Consider the following 18,677-nt stretch of genomic DNA (forward strand, 5'->3'; position numbering starts at 1 on the left):
TTATGGAAGCCCATCAGCATTTCTTTTCCTAGGTGCCACTAGCCATGGTTTTGTGACTGTGAACTGATTATACACACTCTCTAGCATCTGATCTCTTTGCTGGCAGCGCAGGTGGATTAGTGGCTGACCCAGTTAACAGAGCCTTGAGCTGAATGATCCTGGGGTCCTTCCTCCTGGGAGAAGGACCTAGAGCTCTGTGGGTGACCTAGAGGCAGAGCCCGAGAGGCAAGAGCACTTGTGCTGTCAACTGGAGTAGACTGGCTGCTGGTGTTTGTTTGCGTGAGCCTGCATTTCCTAGTTCCCAATTCACTTGAGGAAGGATTTTACGCACTTTTATACTTGCAACAAAAATTACATGTATCATTATGAATGTTATTACAGATTATCCCTGAAATCCATCTGATTTATTGAGAGAACATTGCAGAATAATAACAAATATATAAACAATAATAATTTATTAATAACTATTGCAAGTATAAAAGTGTCCTCAAGTCACTTCTGGGATCTCCAGCATATTCTACCATGCCTGGCTTTATGCAAGGCTGAGAGAATCAGTCTATCAACTGAACACATCCCCAACCAGATATAAGAATCTCTAGTGCAGGCCGGGCGGTGGTGGCGCACGCCTTTAATCCCAGCACTTGGGAGGCAGAGGCAGGCGGATCTCCGTGAGTTCGAGACCAGCCTGGTCTACAAGAGCTAGTTCCAGGACAGGCTCCAAAACCACAGAGAAACCCTGTCTCGAAAAACCAAAAAAAAAAAAAAAAGAATCTCTAATGTAAGAGACTGACATTTAGTTAAAATGTAACAAAGAAAGCCAACATCCATTATTATTACTCCTTAAGACTGCTCATTCAGGACTGGAGTTTGGTGGCATATCCTTTTTATCCCAGGAGAGGCAAGAGAATCTTTATGTGTTCAGGTCAGCCTGGTCTACATGGTGAGTTCATGACACTCAGGTCTTTGTAGAGAGACCCTGTTTTTAACTAAACAAAACAACAAAAACCTAAGTAATTTTTTTTTTAAAGGCTACTCCTTTTGCCATGCAGAGTGTCACAGTCTCCTAACTCTAAAGCTGGAGATGGTGGAGATTGTCCAATCGGTCCCTATAAAAACTATTGAGAGCAGAGGAAGATGGTCGCAGGCTCTTTGGTGCATTGAAGGTGCTCACTTTTCTCTCTGATCAACACCCTCTTGTGCAGGAAAGGAGAAAGGACAAAACTCAGGTTTTCAGACTGAAATCAGAGTTACAGGGCACTGGCTTCATACCCTAGATGTCCACTTCTTTTATGCAGAATGAAGTAGTTTGCTTGTTAGGTTTCATTAACCATCCCGAAAGAAGGCTCGGGTCTCTAAGAGTCAGCCAGGGGCTGTCTGAAGAGGCCTCCCAACCTCTCTTCTCTTCAACTTTGCTTCATGTCAGGTCCCTCCATCAGTTTCCTCCAGGCCTTCCAAATCCCACTTTCTAGGAAGGCCTCAAGGTAGGGCTGCTGCTGGCCTTGCTTAGTAGAGAGTAGAAGAAGGGGTGCTTTTATCTTCACTGGTGGGAAAACCTCCTGGTCAATTTGTCACAGGTGGAATTAGCAGTGGAGGATGGATAACTCCCCCTGGCCCCTGTACCCTGTAGCCCAACCTCCTAGGAGATCCTCCTCTGCAGGGAGCAAAATCGGTTCAGGAGCAGCTCCGTCTCACCTTAGGTCTTTCTTTTTTTCTTTTCTTTTTTTTTTTTGGTTTTTCGAGACAGGGTTTCTCTGTGGCTTTGGAGCCTGTCCTGGAACTAGCTCTGTAGACCAGGCTGGTCTCGAACTCACAGAGATCCGCCTGCCTCTGCCTCCCAAGTGCTGGGACCTTAGGTCTTTCTTTCCATTTTATTTATTTATGATTCTGGGGAGACCAGTGTCGGTTTCCAAGTGGCGGCAGACTTCAAGGAGGTGGGAACGCCCATGTGTAGGTAGCCTCCCCTCTGCGGTGGATGCAGGTTCAGTGCGGGTGGTTCAGCGGTATCGCCCCGCAGCTTACAGTTTGTTCAAGTGTGGGTCAGGTTAGCCTCCTGGGGCACAAATCCTGCAAAACGAGTCTGAGAGCGGGGCGAGCTCTTGCAGGTAGGAGGGTGCAGCCACAGAGCTAAAAATAACCGGGACAGAGAGGCGGGCGCGCCCGGTCGCTAGGGCCGCTTGCTGGAGGTGTCGGAGAATTGGTTTGCTCCCCAGCCGGTGGTGCAGAGCCATGGGGGTGACTCTGCACCCATCTGCCACACCCTGTGCGGAAATGCAGCTCACTGGAGTGTCTTGGTAGAGACCCAGAAGCAGTGTGCAAGGAGTGGGAGCGGCAGCCTCCAGAGAGACTGGGAACAGGAGCAATGCAAGCGCCCCTAAACTGCCCTGGCATCCCTGGTGTCTGGTGTTCAGACGGGTTGGTTACTTTGTTAGCATTGGTTTCTTTGTTAGCGAAGTTCAGCTGGAAGTCCAATCAGGGAAAGTCACGAAGATAAAGAATGGGGGAAAAATGGCCAGGTCAGTTAGCCGAGGCGGGACTGGGGAGGCTCTGGACCCGGTGTGCCCGATGATATCCCGGACTTGCTAGCTCACCTGCCATCTGAGAAGGAATGCGGACATTTCTGTCAGCCTGCTCCGTTCTCCATCAGGAGGGTGAGCGCTGCGGGCCTTGGGGCTGCTCCTAAAGAGCAGGGTTCTTTGCCTGTTTCCATTCCTCCCTCATTTTTCTTTACTGGCAGCCCAGGCTCTCGCAACACTTTCTTTCAATTATTTTTAGAACGCTATGAGGTAAAAGTTACTCTTGGGTCCTACACACTTACGGAAAGATGAGAGATGTGACTATGGTTTTGCTTGTAAAGGTATTGTCTGTATATTCTTGGGGACTGAGGACTCCCCACCACCACCACCAGATAGCTAAAGACGGTTAGTGTCTTTCTTCACATCACAACCTCTCTTTCCCTGGGAGGTCACAGAAAGTCTTACTTTGGAAAAGAATCAAGAGAATGACTTCTTCACAACCCCATTTTCTGTCGCTGTTCTCCCCTCCGATCGGTTTCCCCAGCCCAGGGCTCCCAGGATCCGGAGGTGGGTTCATTTCCGCCTCTTCAGCTGTTAGTTGCGTGCCCTTTGGACATGCAAACCCCACCATTTGCCTTCAGACAATGCAATGCCCTACTAGAACCTTTGTGCCAACAGAAGCCACGGAGGGAAAGAGCCAAGCAGAAGCTGATTCCCGCACCTGCCCTTTCCTGGCCCAGCTGGCCGCCAGTCCTCCTGAATTTGAGAAAAGAATGAGGGACACAGTCAGGCGTGTGTCATCTATCATAAAATGTTCTAGGGCCCCGAAGACAGGTGTTGGTGGTGTAACCAACTTTCCTCCACAGAGAGACCTCAGACTAGATTCCCTGGAGCCTTGGGAATGTGGCTTGGATGGATTTCTCAAATGTTACAGCCACCAGGGGATCAGAAATGAGGCTCCTGCTACCTTGGGCAGGTAAAGCCGATGGCTGATTTTGTGGCATATTCTGTGCCTTGCTGGTGGGTTTCAGAGGATGGCCAAAGATACTTTTGAAACATAGGCCATCGCAAGGGCTGGTGCTGTATTCAGTCAGTAGAACACGTCTCGCTTGAGCCAAACCCTGGGTTGTGTCTCCAGCACCTCATAAACATGGCATGGCGACACACACCTGTTATCCCAACACTTAGAGGTAAAGACAGCAGGGTCAGAAGTTCGAAGCCAACCCTCCATGGCAGCTTGGACTACAGAAGAACTTGTCTTGAAAAAAAAAAAAAGCCAACCCTACCCAAATCAAAGCAAATCAATCAATCAAACAAACAAATAAAGGAACAAAAACTAGAATTATATTTTAATTAAATAAAAAGTAAAAGAAAAAATGGGAAGAGAATTTCGCAGCTCTCAGATATTCAGTTTGACAGACTATCACAGAACAAAGATCAACAGGTATTTTTTAGTTACTTTTGCTGTGCAGAAGCTTAGGAGGAATTACAAACCACATGGAACTATCCTTCGACAGGGCACATCGAAAGCCCTAGCCCCTATCCCCACAGTAAAATATTTGCCCTACCAGGAAAATTGCCCAATTTTTATTTACATGTTAAAAACATTCTTGGATCACATATTCCTTTGGACAAAGTTTTCTTGGGGAAGGTTAGGACACTTTTAAGTCTAACTTGAGGAGAGAATGTTAGTTAGTCTGACCCAGCTGGTATGTAATTGAGAAAGCATGATATTTACTTGGTAGTCAGGCTTCACCATAGGACTGGGCATGCCTGGCTCCCAGAACTTATTCTCTTGTGATACTGCATTCTTGTCCGGGTCACCTGTTCATGCACACCAAGGGAGAGAAGGAGAATGAAAAGGACGTGTGGGCTGAGAACAAATACATTCCAGAGTTTTAAACACTTTCATACACTTGCTGACAAGAATTTCTTTCTTAACAGTGTGTTTGCTATAGAATTAGGTAGGCGCAGAAGAGCACGTCAGAGGAGAAGCAGCCTCAGAACCCTTCATTGTGTGAGGAGGGCCTGTTCTAGAAAATAAAGAGCTCCTAAATTTGTACCCTGTCTGTCATCAATGCATACATGTGAACATATTGTCTTCCTAGGTCTGAAATCCCTGGGGCTCAAGTTAGAATTCCTTATCATTTTTGTTTTGTTTTGCTTTTGAAGACAGTATTTCTATGTGTAGTTCTGGCTGTCCTGGAACTCATTCTGTAGACCAGACTGGGCCTTGAACTCAGACAGCCACCTGCCTCTGCCTCTCTAGTGTTGGGATTAAAGGTATGCACCACCAACCAGCTGTTTTAAAGGTTTTTTTTTATTATTATTATTTTTGGTTTGTTTGTTTTGCTTTTTAAGAAAGAACCATAAAGCACAGGGCTGAAATACTATTGCATTTTCTTTTCTTTTTTTCTTATGGTGGTGGGGATCAAACCCAGAACTTGGAAGATGCCAGACAAGTCTCCTGAGTTGTACGTCCAGCCCTAGTCATTTATGTTTACTGAAGTAAATCAAGGTTGACAATGATCTTAAATATTGAGAGAAGAAAAACAATGTACAACCAAATTTAAACTCTTCTTGGGGCCAGGGATGTAGTTTAGAGGTAGGGTGCTCATCTAGCGTGTGCAAGACCCTGGATTTAATTCCCAAAACTTAAATGTGTACTTTTTAAGACCAGGAAACAGAAAGAAATTATCAAACAAATAAAAACAAAGCAAAAAAAAAAAAACAACTCTTATGGTTTAGAGAGAGAGAGAGAGAGGGAGGGAGGGAGAGAGGGAGGGAAGGAGAGAAGAAGGGAGGGAGGGAGGGAGGGAGGGAGGGAGGGAGAGAGAGAGAGAGAGAGAGAGAGAGAGAGAGAGAGAGAGAGAGAGATCCATTAACTGAGAATTCTTAAAAATCAGGAAAATCAGAAGCGGCTATTTTGGACATTGGTCCTTCTTGGTAGGCATGACTCACAGTTATGAATTATCTTAGCAGAGATAAATTCATAGATCAAATCTACATAGCCATACCATCGTAAGGAGTAACTTAGTGAGGGCTAGTCATACAAAGAACAGCTTCTATTCAGTAAGGACCCTAGATGTCTGCAGCACCAGGAAAAGCAAAGTATATATGAGATCAGACCCCTTCCTTCAAGAACTTCTCTCCAGCTTCTTTTTAGTTATGATTGTTTCACATTCATTGTACAAACTCATGAGTTTCATGGTGATTTGGGCACATGCATATCCTTTAGTAAATTTCAATACATTTTTATTTATTTATTTATTTATTTTGGTTTTTCGAGACAGGGTTTCTCTGGTTTTGGAGCCTGTCCTGGAACTAGCTCTTGTAGACCAGGCTGGTCTCGAACTCACAGAGATCTGCCTGCCTCTGCCTCCCGAGTGCTGGGATTAAAGGCGTGCGCCACCACCGCCCGGCTCAATACATTTTTAAAAACGAGATAAATCTCCATGTCGAAGTGCCTCTTCATGTTCTTTTTTTGTTCAGTTAATCAGTGCCACTGTAAGGAATAATACTAGCCAGTATTTACTGAGCCATGTTGTGCCTGACATTTTATTTTATGAATTCACTTAATGCTTATAAGAACACTATGAAATAAAAATTATCCTCAGACTATGAAGGGGGAAACCGAGGCACTGGAGAACAAGCAGCTTACTGTGGCTTAACTACCGCGATTCCTGGGGCCTGAGAAACTTGTAAGAGACTTGCTGGTCCGTCCATTCTTATGAGGAAACCTTGAGTTCTTTCCCAGGACCGCAGCCTGTTTTCAGGGAAGGCTGCAGGGAAGTCTTGTCCTTAGACAGGCTGTATGTGAGGAGGAATTCGGGTTTCTCAGTCTCCATTTTGTTCTGTCATTTAAGAACTCGCGAGCCAGGCAGTGTGACTTATGCCTACAATCCCAGCAACTGGACCTGAGGTGGGAAGAACCTTGCAGGTCTGATATCACCAGTGGTTACACGAACAGTGTAGCAACTGTTGCTTTGGCCTGGAACAATCCTGCAGACCTGTCCATTTTTTGAGACTGTGTCACACTGTTGTCACCTGCAGTGTTCTTGTTTGAGAATCACATAACCAAAGTAGGATAAAGGAAAAAGATGCAAGGGGAAATCCCACAATATTTTAAGCAAGTTTATGATCTTTTGTTTTGCTGTGCTCATAGTCGCCCTGGATGCATGCAGCCCACAGGCTGCAGGTCAGATGCTCCCTCTGGGACAAGTCTTATCACCCTGGATGCATGCAGCCCATAGGCTGCAGGTCAGCTGCACCTTCTGGACAAGTCTTATTTAGCTGAAGCTGTGACCACAGGCATCCATATTCCTGCAGGACCTGTTCAAGGCTTATGGAGGAAGAGGCTGATTGACCTGGTCTGGATTTGGGAGCACTTATAAGCTCTGTGACCTTAAGAATTTATACAATCTTCTAAGTTTTACATTCTCATCTACAGAAGAAGGATTTGATGTGGGTTTTTATGAGGGCTAGAGAGCAAATGAGAAAATATGGTAATATTCATGCAAGAAAACCAACAGTCTAGGTTTTGGTGTGTGTGTGTGTGTGTGTGTGTGTGTGTGTGTATGTGTGATGGTGGGAGCAGGACATTCAAGATAGGGTTTCTCTGTGTAACAGGCAGGAAGATCTCTGTACATTTGAGGCCAGCCTGTCTACAGATCAAGTTCCAAGACAGGCAGACAAAAAGGAACTTTCTTTGCTGGTACAGACCTATTTGGTGTGTTCCGGTCATACTACAATTGCTTATAAAGCTTCAACAACAACAACAACAAAACCCTTATTTATTTAGGAATGTCTTTGTATCTATTTTTTTTTTTTTTTTTTTAGTAGCACCTATCAGCTCTTTAAAACAGGATTCATTGGCCAGGCATGGTGGTGTATATGTGCAATCCTAGCTGAGGCCAGAAAAGATCACTAATTCGGTGTAGCCTGGACTACCCAGTGAGACCTTGTTTCAAAAACAACAAAGCCAAGTAAACAAACAAAATTCCCAAACAAAAGTAATTTGTTGCTTGGCATAATGCTGGGCAAGGAGGATTGGGTCATCGAAGTTGCTGATGGATAGGCTGTTTTGAGACAGTTTCTCTACATTATCCTGGGTGTCCTAGAACTCACCAGGTAGACCAGCCTGACCTTGGACTTCCAGAAATCTGTCAGCCTCGGCCTACGTGCCCCTCCACCCAGTGTTGGGACTAAAGGCATGCACCAGCATACCTAGCACCTAATAGGTAGTTGACATCATCCAAAATGGCAGAAAAGAAGTCCAGCTGCCCCAAGAGATTGCAGTTGAGTTTTCCCTTCATACACCTAGAAATTCGTATTATTTTCTAAATAAGGTTTGTCTGGTGACTTAATCAGAAACTCCCAGGCAGGGTTTCCCAGACCCACAGGTGGGCCAACGGTCACATTATTGTCTGGGTTTCAGCAAAGTGAGATAATCACTGTTCAACAACATTTAGGAGAAAAAAAAGCCCACACAATTCATTAACGCTAAAGTCTAGCGAATCACTGCCGTTTGTGAGTTTAAATATTAAAGCAAACCTTGTGTTAACCATTGAAGCAATAATGATTGACATAGGGGCCTCCGTGAGTACTGAACCTGTCTTTCAATCTGCTACTGGAGCCCAGAGCCTGATGCCCCAGGAGAGACATTAGTAACTATGTAATGGACTTTTAATTTTGTGTTGTTATTTTAAATAATTAATTGTAATTTTGACTGCGTTAGCAGCTGTGGATCTGTTCTCAGTCATCTTTTCTGGATGGTGTTATTGCCCTACCTCCATTAATCAGAGGTTACGAGAGAAGGTATACTTAGAAATGATTTCAAATGAAGGAAGGTAGATGTTCACTAAAATTACAATAACATTGTCTTCTAATAGAAAGGAATCACGGGAGATTATCTGATCTGACCCTTTTGTTCTGTGAATGAGAAAGCTGGGACCTACTGGAATGAAAGGACTTGACCAGGGGCTTAGGGTTTGCTCCAGGCCAGGGAGGGTCAGGGTGTTGTCTTCCTCTCTAACAGTCCTTCCTGAGACCTGACATTCCTTCCCACCCTTTGTCTCTGGTCTGGAGAATACAGGAACTGGTTCCTGTTTTCTAAATGCTGAAGGTGTGTAAGTGCAAAGGTCAGATGAGCTGAACTAGGTCAAGATCTTGTGACAGAGGACTACATCACCCATCTTAGGGAGCGGAAGCCAAGAACCGGAAAATTGCCATCTTCCAGACCTTAGGGAGCTGCCTGGTGCTCAGAGCTGCTGGCCTCACCCCTACCCCGCAGCCCTACCTGAGAGGGCCAGAGCAGAGGCTGTGATTTCCTCCAGACCTGGGGGCAAGTGCTCTGAACCTGGCAGTCCTTCCCCATCCTTGTTTGTAAAACAGAGATAAAGTTGATAGTTCCCTCACACCTCCAGCAGAGGCAGTGTGTGAAGTTAGTTCCTGTTTGGGAAGGTCTAAAAGCCGACACATTCCTCCTCCCAGCTAGTATGACTACCAGCCCTGGTTCTTACTGTTGTTATTATGAAAGAATCAATTCCTCACCTCTCTTCTTTTAAAAACAGACCAAAGGGCACCTTTTCTCTTTTCTACGAGGCCTAAAAGGCAGCTGCTTCGACCTTCCTGGAAGGCCCTAATCAAAAACAAAAATAAGTGGGGCACGGCTTCAAAGTTATAACACTAAATCGTTAAACACAGCCTAGACCTGTGTGCCCGCTAAAGCCCTGCAAGTCACCTCTGTCCTCTGAAAGGGCACGGGGAACTGATCGTAGGCGCCCAGTTGAAGGGGGCTGTATTTCAGAGTGTCTGCATCAAGAGTTTCCGGTAGAGGCACCAAAAGAAACGTTTAGAGAGGAAAGTGGCCACCTAATAGTTGAAGAGGTATCTCCTTTGGGCACAGAGCCCTGTTCACAGCTTTTTTCCCAACGTTTGGGAATCCTTTAACAGTTTACGGAAGGCCACCCTTTAAACCAATCCCACAGCGCTCTTCTCCATAACCTGATTTTAGAGGTGTTTCATTATCTCTAATTACTCGGGGTAAATGGTGATTACTCAGTGTTTTAATCATCAGTTTGGGCAGCAGTTACTCTAAACTCAGGGAAGCCCAGACTCCCATGGGTATTTTTGGAAGGTACAGAGACTAGTTGGTGCATGCTTTCTAGTACCTCTTGCACATGGTCCCCAGGTGAGCCCAGCCGCTTCCCGAGCTGGAGGCATTGGTGTCCCAGCCAAAGTGGCAACTGAGGACTGGGGCATTGTGTAGGCTTCCAGACCTAGGCCTGCCAGGCCAGGCGAGGCCCCGTGGCTGGATGGGAGGATGTGGGCGGGGCTCTCATCCCGACAAGGGGAGGCGATTAAGGGAGGAGGGAAGAAGGGAGGGGCTGCTGGGGAAGACTGAGGAGGAAGGAAAGAGAGGGAGGGAAAGAGAAGGAAGAAATAGACGTGAGAGGGTGGTGCTGGAGGGTGGGAAGGTAGGAGCGCGAGGCCTGGCCCGGAAGCTAGGTGAGTTCGGCGTCCGAGCCAAGGGGACCCTAGCCAAAGACGGCGCTGCCACCCAGCCTGAGTATCTGATCTCCGTCCCTGATGGGATTCGCGTCCGAACCGTCTGGAGTCTGCAGCGACCCAGTCTCTGGCCCTCGCCCAGGTTCCCTGCAGCTGTCTAGAGGTCCCCAGGAGCAGCTGCTGGCGAGACCGCTTCTTCAGCAACCTATGGTGAGTTGGATAATCTGGCGAGGCTTTTCGAGGTGTTATCAGTAGTGGCAGAAGTTGGTGGGGGGCTCAGGCTGTAACCTAACCGAGGCAAAAGGTGGTCTGTTTCTCCTTCCTTCTCCAACAGTGGTGCTACAGATGGGCATGATGGGGCTGAAAGGCGCCTCCTTATATGCTACTGCGGCTACCCATCTCATTTTGAGGAGGTGCGGGCCAGGAGAGGCGGAATGGAGAAAAGGCTTTGGTAGGAGGTCATTCGGAAGGACTGTGGTGGGTTTGGGATGAAGGTTTGCCGCTGGCCTGGGGGTTTTGATCCCCTTGGACCGAAAGGGAAGGAGAGGAGGGACTGAGGGACTGCGACAATGGGAGAGAAAACGTAGCCAGAGCTAGTTCTGCAAAGGAGACTTTAGTCCTGCTTCACTCTAAAGCGCGACCTGAGTTAGAGGGGCTTCGTCGAGGGGAGTGCCACCTAACTTGATCCCCTGCGCAGGTCGCCCCCGAGAGCTTAACTGCAGCTACAGAATTCGAACCCTCCTCTAGGAGCTATTTTCTTAGATGTAGGCACCCATGCATCCTGCTTTCTGTCTCTCTGTGTGTCTTTCTCTCTGTATGTCCTCTCTTCAATCTTCTCTGTCTCTGTCTCTCTGTCTCTGTCTCTCTGTCTCTGTCTCTGTCTCTCTCTCTCTCTCTCTCACACACACACACACACACACACACACACACTCTCGGGAGGGTATATAAGGTTAAGGTTCTACGGACCATGGCGGGGATGCCAACAGGCTACCTGTGCGGGTCTTCTACCCTGTTGTGTCTGATGGGGAGGAGCCGGCAGGGCAAATGTGGAGCTTCTTGGCTCCCGATGTCCTAAATCAACCTTCAAAGAGTCCGGAATTTCGGGGTCCTTACAGACACTTACCTAGCAGAATTGGACCCCTGAGACTCAGAAAGTTTCCCGCCAAGGCTTTGATTGATGGTTTTCGGGTATCTGGGTTTATGAGCTGAAGGTTTTGTGAGAAGCTGACTCACCAATAGGGGCATATTCAGTAAACTGAGGCTATCAATTACATTTTGGAGAAGATTCTGGGAAGAAAGTGAAGCCTAATTACCTACCACGAGCTGCAGCGTATCCATTAAGTCCAGGAGATTAAAATTTTCTTTGGTTTATATTTTTTAATTAAAAACAAACAGGGGAGGAAAGCGTGATTAGAGAGGAATCCTTGTGAACTTGAAATTGAAACAATTCCTTCGCCTGTTTTCTTGGTTTTTAACGTCGGGGGCGCTTCTCCACCAGAGAGTCCCAAGGGCAGGATTGTCCCGGGATCCCCATCGTCCGCCCCTTCCACTCTCTCCTTGTTTCGCATGAGCCAGTCACCAGCACAACTCTATCTCCTTTCCTCCTAAAAATCAAATAATAATAATAAAAAAATCAACAGTAAGCTCTTTGCTCCCTCCAGCCCGTTCTCAGTTCGTACCACCAGCAACGCCGGTCGGAAGGGTGAAATCGGCGCAAAAAGCTGTGTGGTTGGTGGTGAGAGCAGCTGTCGCTCAGGGGCGCCCGCGTCCTCCGCACCCGGGCCAGCGGTGTGGGATGGCGCCAGGCAGCCAGATCCACCGGGAAGGATATGACTCCATCCTTTACGTTTCTTTCTCATAGGTTTCCCGCAAGTGCCTCCCTACACTCCGAAAACCGAGTTTCTGGGGCGATAGTAAGGAAACCAACCAGGCACGTCGGGTTCTTTAATCAAGAAACAGGGAACGGCCTCCGCAAAGAGGCCGGGTGGAGCGGACTCTGGGGCGGGAGTCCTCGGACTCGGGTCCTCGGTTGGACTTGCGCTACGACCTGCCTGAACAGGAGAGTTGCGCTTCCCGAGGTTCGAACAGGCCTACGCGTGTGGCATCTTAGAATAGTCAGGTCATCCTAGTCATCGCCTGGGCTGTTTTGGTGAACTTCTAGAAGGAATCTTTGCTGAGATTCTGTAGCTGGTGCAAAGGAGGAAAGGGGTGGAGGAAGGAAGTGGCGTGCGGGGTGGGGGGGAGCTGGGGGTGGTGGTTTAAAAAGTAAGCCAAGCCGGAGGGAGAGGGACTCTTCGCAGAGGTCGAGAGCAGGCCGAAAGCTGTTCCCGGGTTTGTAGACTCTTGGGATCGTGCTGGGGTTTCCTTCCCGCGCCGGGTCGGAGTTGGAACTCCGAGATCTGAAAATGGGATGCGCTCTTTCTTCGGTGACGCCTGTTTTGGAATCTGTCTGGAGCTAGGAGCCCAGACGTCCGCCCCTCCGCCTTGAATGGCACCGCCGACCGGTTTCTGAAAGATCTGCTTGGCTGGAGCGGACGCTGCGGTCGGCCGACACCGTGCGGGAACTCTGGCGGTGCTATAAGACAGTGCTTCAGAAGCCGCTCCCTCTAACTTTCCCACACCGCTCACACCCTGGCACCCCCCGCGGCGGGCTGCGTTGGCGACGGGGTCAGCTACTTTTGGCCGGGAGCTAGATCCGCTAGGGGTTGGATGCCTGTCACTAGAAGGATTTTTTGGCCTCTTGGAGACCCTGTGGAGGAAGCGCCGGAGTATGCAAGTGTGTTTGCGTGTGTGTGTGCGCGCGCTTGGAGGGTCCCCACGCGCTTTCCTTTTCAAGTAACTCTGTCGTGAGGCTTTGGAAAGCTATCTCTGCGGTCCCTCTCCCGGCCGCATTTAAGCTGTGTCGGCGCTGCCAAGTGCAGCGTCTTCCTTGCACCCTGATCCTTCAGCTTCAGATAACCCGTGTCCCGGTCTGGCCAGATGGCACTGAGCACCGCAGGTAGAGACGTGTTTCAGGTCCCCTGCGCGTATCGCCTACGGCCACGGATCGCGCCTGCGGCGGGTGTCCCGCCGAGGGCTCCGCAGAGCAGGCGGGGACAACTCCCAGACGGCTGGGGCTCCAGCTGCGGGCGCGGAGGTTGGCCTCGCTCGCAGGGGCTGGACCCAGCCGGGGTAGGAGGGTGGAGGAGGGGCGGGCGGCCTCCTCGGTGAGAGGGGCGGGGCCTCTGGGTCCACGTGACTCCAAGGGGCTGGAAGAAAAACAGAGCCTGTCTGCTCCAGAGTCTCATTATATTCAAATATTCATTTTAGGAGCCATTCCGTAGTGCCATTCCGAGCAACGCACTGCCGCAGCTTCTCTGAGACTTTTCAGCAAGTTTGTTCAAGATTGGCTCCCAAGAATCATGGACTGTTATTATATGCCTTGTTTTCTGTCAGTGAGTAGACACCTCTTCTTTCCCCTTTTCGGAATTTCACTCTGTCCTCCCATCCCTATTCGCTGTCTGTCCCTCCCGTCGGATTTCCTTTCCAGTGTCCACGCTCTGCTCTCAGGCAGCGCTGTTGCTCTCTTCCTGGCCTCTGCAGGTCAGACGCACGAAGCGTGCGGGTGCCTTTTAAAGCGCGCCCACTGTCTTCTCAGATCCGCTGCCTTGCAAGAAAGGGGGAGCTCCAGGGGACCAAAGAGATGAAAGGTCCTCAGGTCGGGGCTGTCCCTCGAGGGCTAACCACTCCCTCCCCCCCCCCCCCGTCTGGTCCCACTCGCCTGGGAAGCCAGTTCCTTGCCTCCTCACGTCAAAAAGACTGTGTACGCTTTGGAATCACCCCCACCCTTTCCCCGGGAGCAAGACTTTACTGAGCATTTTCAACGTATCGGCCACAATGAAATAAATCACAAAGTCACGGGGGCAGCCCTCTGACTGCTCTCTCAGTCACTGGACCCTGCCGCCCTGTCCAAGCCCGGTCGGCGGTGCTCTGTTCTCCCTCCCTCCGGCTCTTAACCAGCTGAAAGTTGTGGAAATTGGGCTGGAGGGCGGAGGAAGGGCGGGAGGTGGTGGTGGAGGAAGAGGGGGAGGCTGAAGGTCTGAAGAGAAGAGCGGTGGCATTTTAATTCTCCCTCCCCCACCCCGTTACCCCCTCAATGTTAACTGTTTATCCTTGAAGAAGCCACGCTGAGATCATGGCTCAGATAGCAGTTGGGACAGGATGGAGGCTATCTGATTTGGGGTTATTTGAGTGTAAACAAGTTAGACCAAGTAATTACAGGGCGATTCTTACTTTCGGACCGTGCATGGCTGCAGCTGGTGTGTGTGGGGAGGAGGGTGTGAGGGAGAAAACACCAACTTGATCTCTCGGACCTGTTTTTACATCTTGACGGTCTGTTGCTACCCCTATATTCATATGCAGAGACATATCTATTTCTCGCTATTGATCGGTATTTATTTATTCTTTAACCTTCCACCCCCTCCCCCTCCCCAGAGACACCATGATTCCTGGTAACCGAATGCTGATGGTCGTTTTATTATGCCAAGTCCTGCTAGGAGGCGCGAGCCATGCTAGTTTGATACCTGAGACCGGGAAGAAAAAAGTCGCCGAGATTCAGGGCCACGCGGGAGGACGCCGCTCAGGGCAGAGCCATGAGCTCCTGCGGGACTTCGAGGCGACACTTCTCCAGATGTTTGGGCTGCGCCGCCGTCCGCAGCCGAGCAAGAGCGCCGTCATCCCGGATTACATGAGGGATCTTTACCGACTCCAGTCTGGGGAAGAGGAGGAGGAAGAGCAGAACCAGGGAACCGGACTGGAGTACCCCGAGCGTCCAGCCAGCCGGGCCAACACCGTGAGGAGTTTCCATCACGAAGGTCAGTTTCTACTCCTGGTCTTGGCGGCCTGGGGTTGGGGTTGAGGGGCTGGGAGCTGGCAGGGCATGCTGAAGTGGAGGTGGATGCCCCGGGGGAAGAAGAGTTCAGGTTACATCAAAGCTCCAAGTCCAGGAGGCTGTGAAGCAGGGCAGCCTACCTCCAAATTTCCAGAGCTGCCTCTGACTTTACTGGAGCCCGTGGCCGGGGTGGGGAAGGGGTGTGGGGAGCGTTGGGGAGAGGCGAATGACGTGGGCTAGCCCCAGTGGTATGCTTTAGCTATATCAAAGCCGGGTTTTCTGCCCGTTTTATTCAAAGCACCTACTGAATTTAATATTACAGCTGTGTGTTTGTCAGGTTTATTCAATAGGGGCCTTGTAATACGATCTGAATGTTTCCTAGCGGATGTTTCTTTTCCAAAGTAAATCTGAGTTATTAATCCTCCAGCATCATTACTGTGTTGGAATTTATTTTCCCTTCTGTAACATGATCAACAAGGCATGCTCTGTGTTTCCAGGATCGCTGGGAAAATGTTTGGTAACATACTCGAAAGTGGAGAGAGAGAGAGAGAGAGAGAGAGAGAGAGAGAGAGAGAGAGAGGGTGGCCCTTCTTTTTCTTTACAGCCACTTGTAAAGAAAACTGTACACAAAGCCAAGAGGGGGTTCTAAAAGGGGAGCCCGAGGGTGGTGGAGTAAGGGTTGACACATGGAAATTATTAGGCATCTAAAGGAGGCTGGGAGATACTTTCTGTCTTTGGTGCTTGACAAATGCAAGCTAAGTTGCTGGCTTGCTAGCTGCCCCACTTCTCAGCTCCTTCAAATTAAAAGGCACGGCTATTTCCTCCCCATAGACTTCCACTATAATCAGAATTCACCCAATTCCACTATTTTTTTAATTTTTTTTTTTTTTTTTTTTTTTTTTTTGCTTTTCTGTCTCAGAAAAGTTCATGGGCCTTTTCTTTTTCCTTTTCAACTGTGCCTAGAACATCTGGAGAACATCCCAGGGACCAGTGAGAACTCTGCTTTTCGTTTCGTCTTCAACCTCAGCAGCATCCCAGAGAATGAGGCGATCTCCTCTGCAGAGCTCCGGCTGTTTCGGGAGCAGGTGGACCAGGGCCCTGACTGGGAATGGGGCTTCCACCGGATAAACATTTATGAGGTCATGAAACCCCCAGCAGAAATAGAGCCTGGACACCTCATCACACGACTACTGGACACCAGATTAGTCCACCACAATGTGACACGGTGGGAAACTTTCGATGTGAGCCCTGCAGTCCTTCGCTGGACCCGGGAAAAGCAGCCCAATTATGGGCTAGCCATTGAGGTGACTCACCTCCACCAGACACGGACCCACCAGGGCCAGCATGTCAGGATTAGCCGATCGTTACCTCAAGGGAGTGGAGATTGGGCCCAGCTCCGGCCCCTCCTGGTCACTTTTGGCCATGATGGCCGGGGCCATACCTTGACCCGCCGCCGGAGGGCCAAGCGTAGTCCCAAGCATCACCCACAGCGGTCCAGGAAGAAGAATAAGAACTGCCGACGCCATTCACTCTATGTAGACTTCAGTGATGTGGGCTGGAACGACTGGATTGTGGCCCCACCGGGCTACCAGGCCTTCTACTGCCATGGGGACTGTCCCTTTCCACTGGCGGATCACCTCAACTCAACCAACCATGCCATTGTGCAGACCCTGGTCAATTCTGTCAACTCGAGCATTCCCAAGGCCTGTTGTGTCCCCACTGAACTGAGTGCCATCTCCATGCTGTACCTGGATGAGTATGACAAGGTGGTACTGAAAAATTACCAGGAGATGGTGGTAGAGGGATGTGGGTGCCGCTGAGATCAGGCATCCCTGAGGACACACACACAACACACACACAACACACACACACAACACACACACTTACACGTTCCCATCCAACCACTCACACAGACCACACAGACTGCTTCCTTATAGCTGGACTTTTATCTTTAAAAAAAAAAAAAAAAAAAGAGAGAAAAAAAAACCTAAACATTCACCTTGACCTTATTTATGACTTTACGTGCAAATGTTTTGACCATATTGATCATATATTTTGACAAAATATATTTATAACTACATATTAAAAGAAAATAAAATAAGTCATTATTTTAAAGATAGACTATGGCCTTTTCATCTAATTTCCTGTTCCATTCCTTTCTCTTGAGATGGGGCAGAGGACAGAGTGGAAGTCAGGTGGTAACTGGAGGTGGTTAAACTGTAGGGACAGGAGCAAAGTGACGGCAGAGAGAGATGGCAATTGTCGGGATGAATTGTTGACCGTTTGTATTTAATGTTAATAAGGATGCAGCATCCTCTCCCATCTGGAAGACACATGCCCTGCCGAAACAGTCGGATGAAAGGAGTAGGCTGGATGAAAGACTTCAGCTTGGGGTCTCTGGCACAGCTTGGCTTTGCCCACCTGTTGAGTGTGTCAGAGCTGCATCCCAGTGTGAGCAAAAGGTCTCAACTCCACAGTGCCCCCATCCTGGAAGGCATCTTTGTATTATTGAACCAAATCCATCCACACACTCATGAATGTGGATGTTGTGTGTGTGTCTCCTTTCAAATAGGGACTTGTTTTTTAGTCCCCTCTCCCAGACAGGGTCTTGCTGCTATGTAGTCCTGGCTGGACCAGGCTGGCCTCAATCCACCTGCCTCCACCTCCCGAGTGCTGGGATTAAAGCTGTCTTTTTTTTTTTTCTTTTTTGAACTGGATTTTATTCAGTACAACAAACAATGGGCCTTGCCGTGAAGAAGTTTTGTAAGCACTCATACAAAATGTTGTAGGATTCTCCAGTGCTGAGTGACTGGTGACCTTTGCCCCACATTCCTCACCGGAAGGAAGGCTTTTCTCAGGTTCAGAACCCTAACATTGTGCTATGGAAGGGGACTTGGCAATTGGATGAGACACTGAGGGGCCAGAGTTTTTAAGTGGGCCCCACAAATGTCCACGAATCTCTTGACTTCTGGTTTTCCACTGTCTCCCTACCACCCTCCGGAACAAGACAGAATATGATCTGTCCAGTGGACCTGAAATTTGCAGAAGGGGTTCTTCAAGGAGAAAAGATTAATTTGGTGGCACAGAGAAAAGAATGATCTTAGCTGGAGCTCCGTGGGCAGAGGGCTTTAGGGAAACATTGGCATGATTCCAGGCTTGAGGCAGGGTGTGGTGGTGGAGGTGATGCACGAGCCTGTAATCTTAGCTCTCCCAGAGGATCAGAAGTTCAAGGTCAGGCTCAGTTACACAGCAAGGTTTCTGACCAGTCTGGGTCAGGAAGAAATAAGACCTTGTCTTTAAACAAAAGGGGTGTGGGGGGAAATGGGGGTGTGCTTAGAGTTGGGGGACTCCTTCAGCTAAGGATAAGGACGGGAAGAAGCAAAGGGGAAGAATGGACATACCTTGGTCTTTCCTAATTCCACATCTCATTAAGTCCTGGTCTTCTGAGGCTCTGGCAGGCTTGACTGGATTTGGGGTAGAAGCAGTGGGGGGGTCTTTATCCTCTGGGAAGGGCCAGGTGAAGTGCCTGTCTGCATTTGTCTCTGAAGGTGAAGTCTGGATGGTGTCAAGCACACAACACAGGGACAGCTTCCTTTCTCTGTGTGTCACGTGGGCACATCCCTGAATTCTTTCACACATAGCATTGCCTATGCTCCTGGGAGTCCAGGGGATAAAGCAGGACTCATTTTGTTTTTAATTACTGAAGCTCTACAGTCCTGCAGAAGGAGCAGCTTAGTGGGAACCAATATAAATAGAAGTGGGGTAGTTGCCAAAGCCCCAGCTCC

The 18,677-nt window shown here is 48.9% G+C and overlaps 1 protein-coding gene across 6 annotated transcripts; it reads left to right on the top strand.

Moving 5' to 3' along the window:
* Window positions 1-9,962: 9,962 nt before the first annotated feature.
* Bmp4 (bone morphogenetic protein 4) lies at window positions 9,963-16,748 on the top strand. 6 transcript variants are annotated; one of them, XM_057786864.1, is made up of 4 exons: window positions 9,963-10,232; window positions 13,332-13,456; window positions 14,496-14,875; window positions 15,856-16,748. In XM_057786864.1, exons 3-4 carry the CDS (start codon window positions 14,503-14,505, stop codon window positions 16,710-16,712), a joined length of 1,230 nt encoding a protein of 409 aa, XP_057642847.1. In that variant the 5' UTR covers window positions 9,963-10,232; window positions 13,332-13,456; window positions 14,496-14,502; the 3' UTR covers window positions 16,713-16,748. The 6 variants fall into 6 exon arrangements, with proteins under 6 accessions (XP_057642847.1, XP_057642852.1, XP_057642848.1 ...); XM_057786869.1 differs by lacking the exon at window positions 9,963-10,232 and adding an exon at window positions 12,079-12,100; XM_057786865.1 differs by lacking the exon at window positions 9,963-10,232 and adding an exon at window positions 12,308-12,353.
* The last annotated feature ends 1,929 nt before the right edge of the window (window positions 16,749-18,677 follow it).

The sequence above is a fragment of the Chionomys nivalis genome, chromosome 12, assembly GCF_950005125.1.
Source record: "Chionomys nivalis chromosome 12, mChiNiv1.1, whole genome shotgun sequence".
Lineage (NCBI taxonomy): Eukaryota > Metazoa > Chordata > Mammalia > Rodentia > Cricetidae > Chionomys > Chionomys nivalis.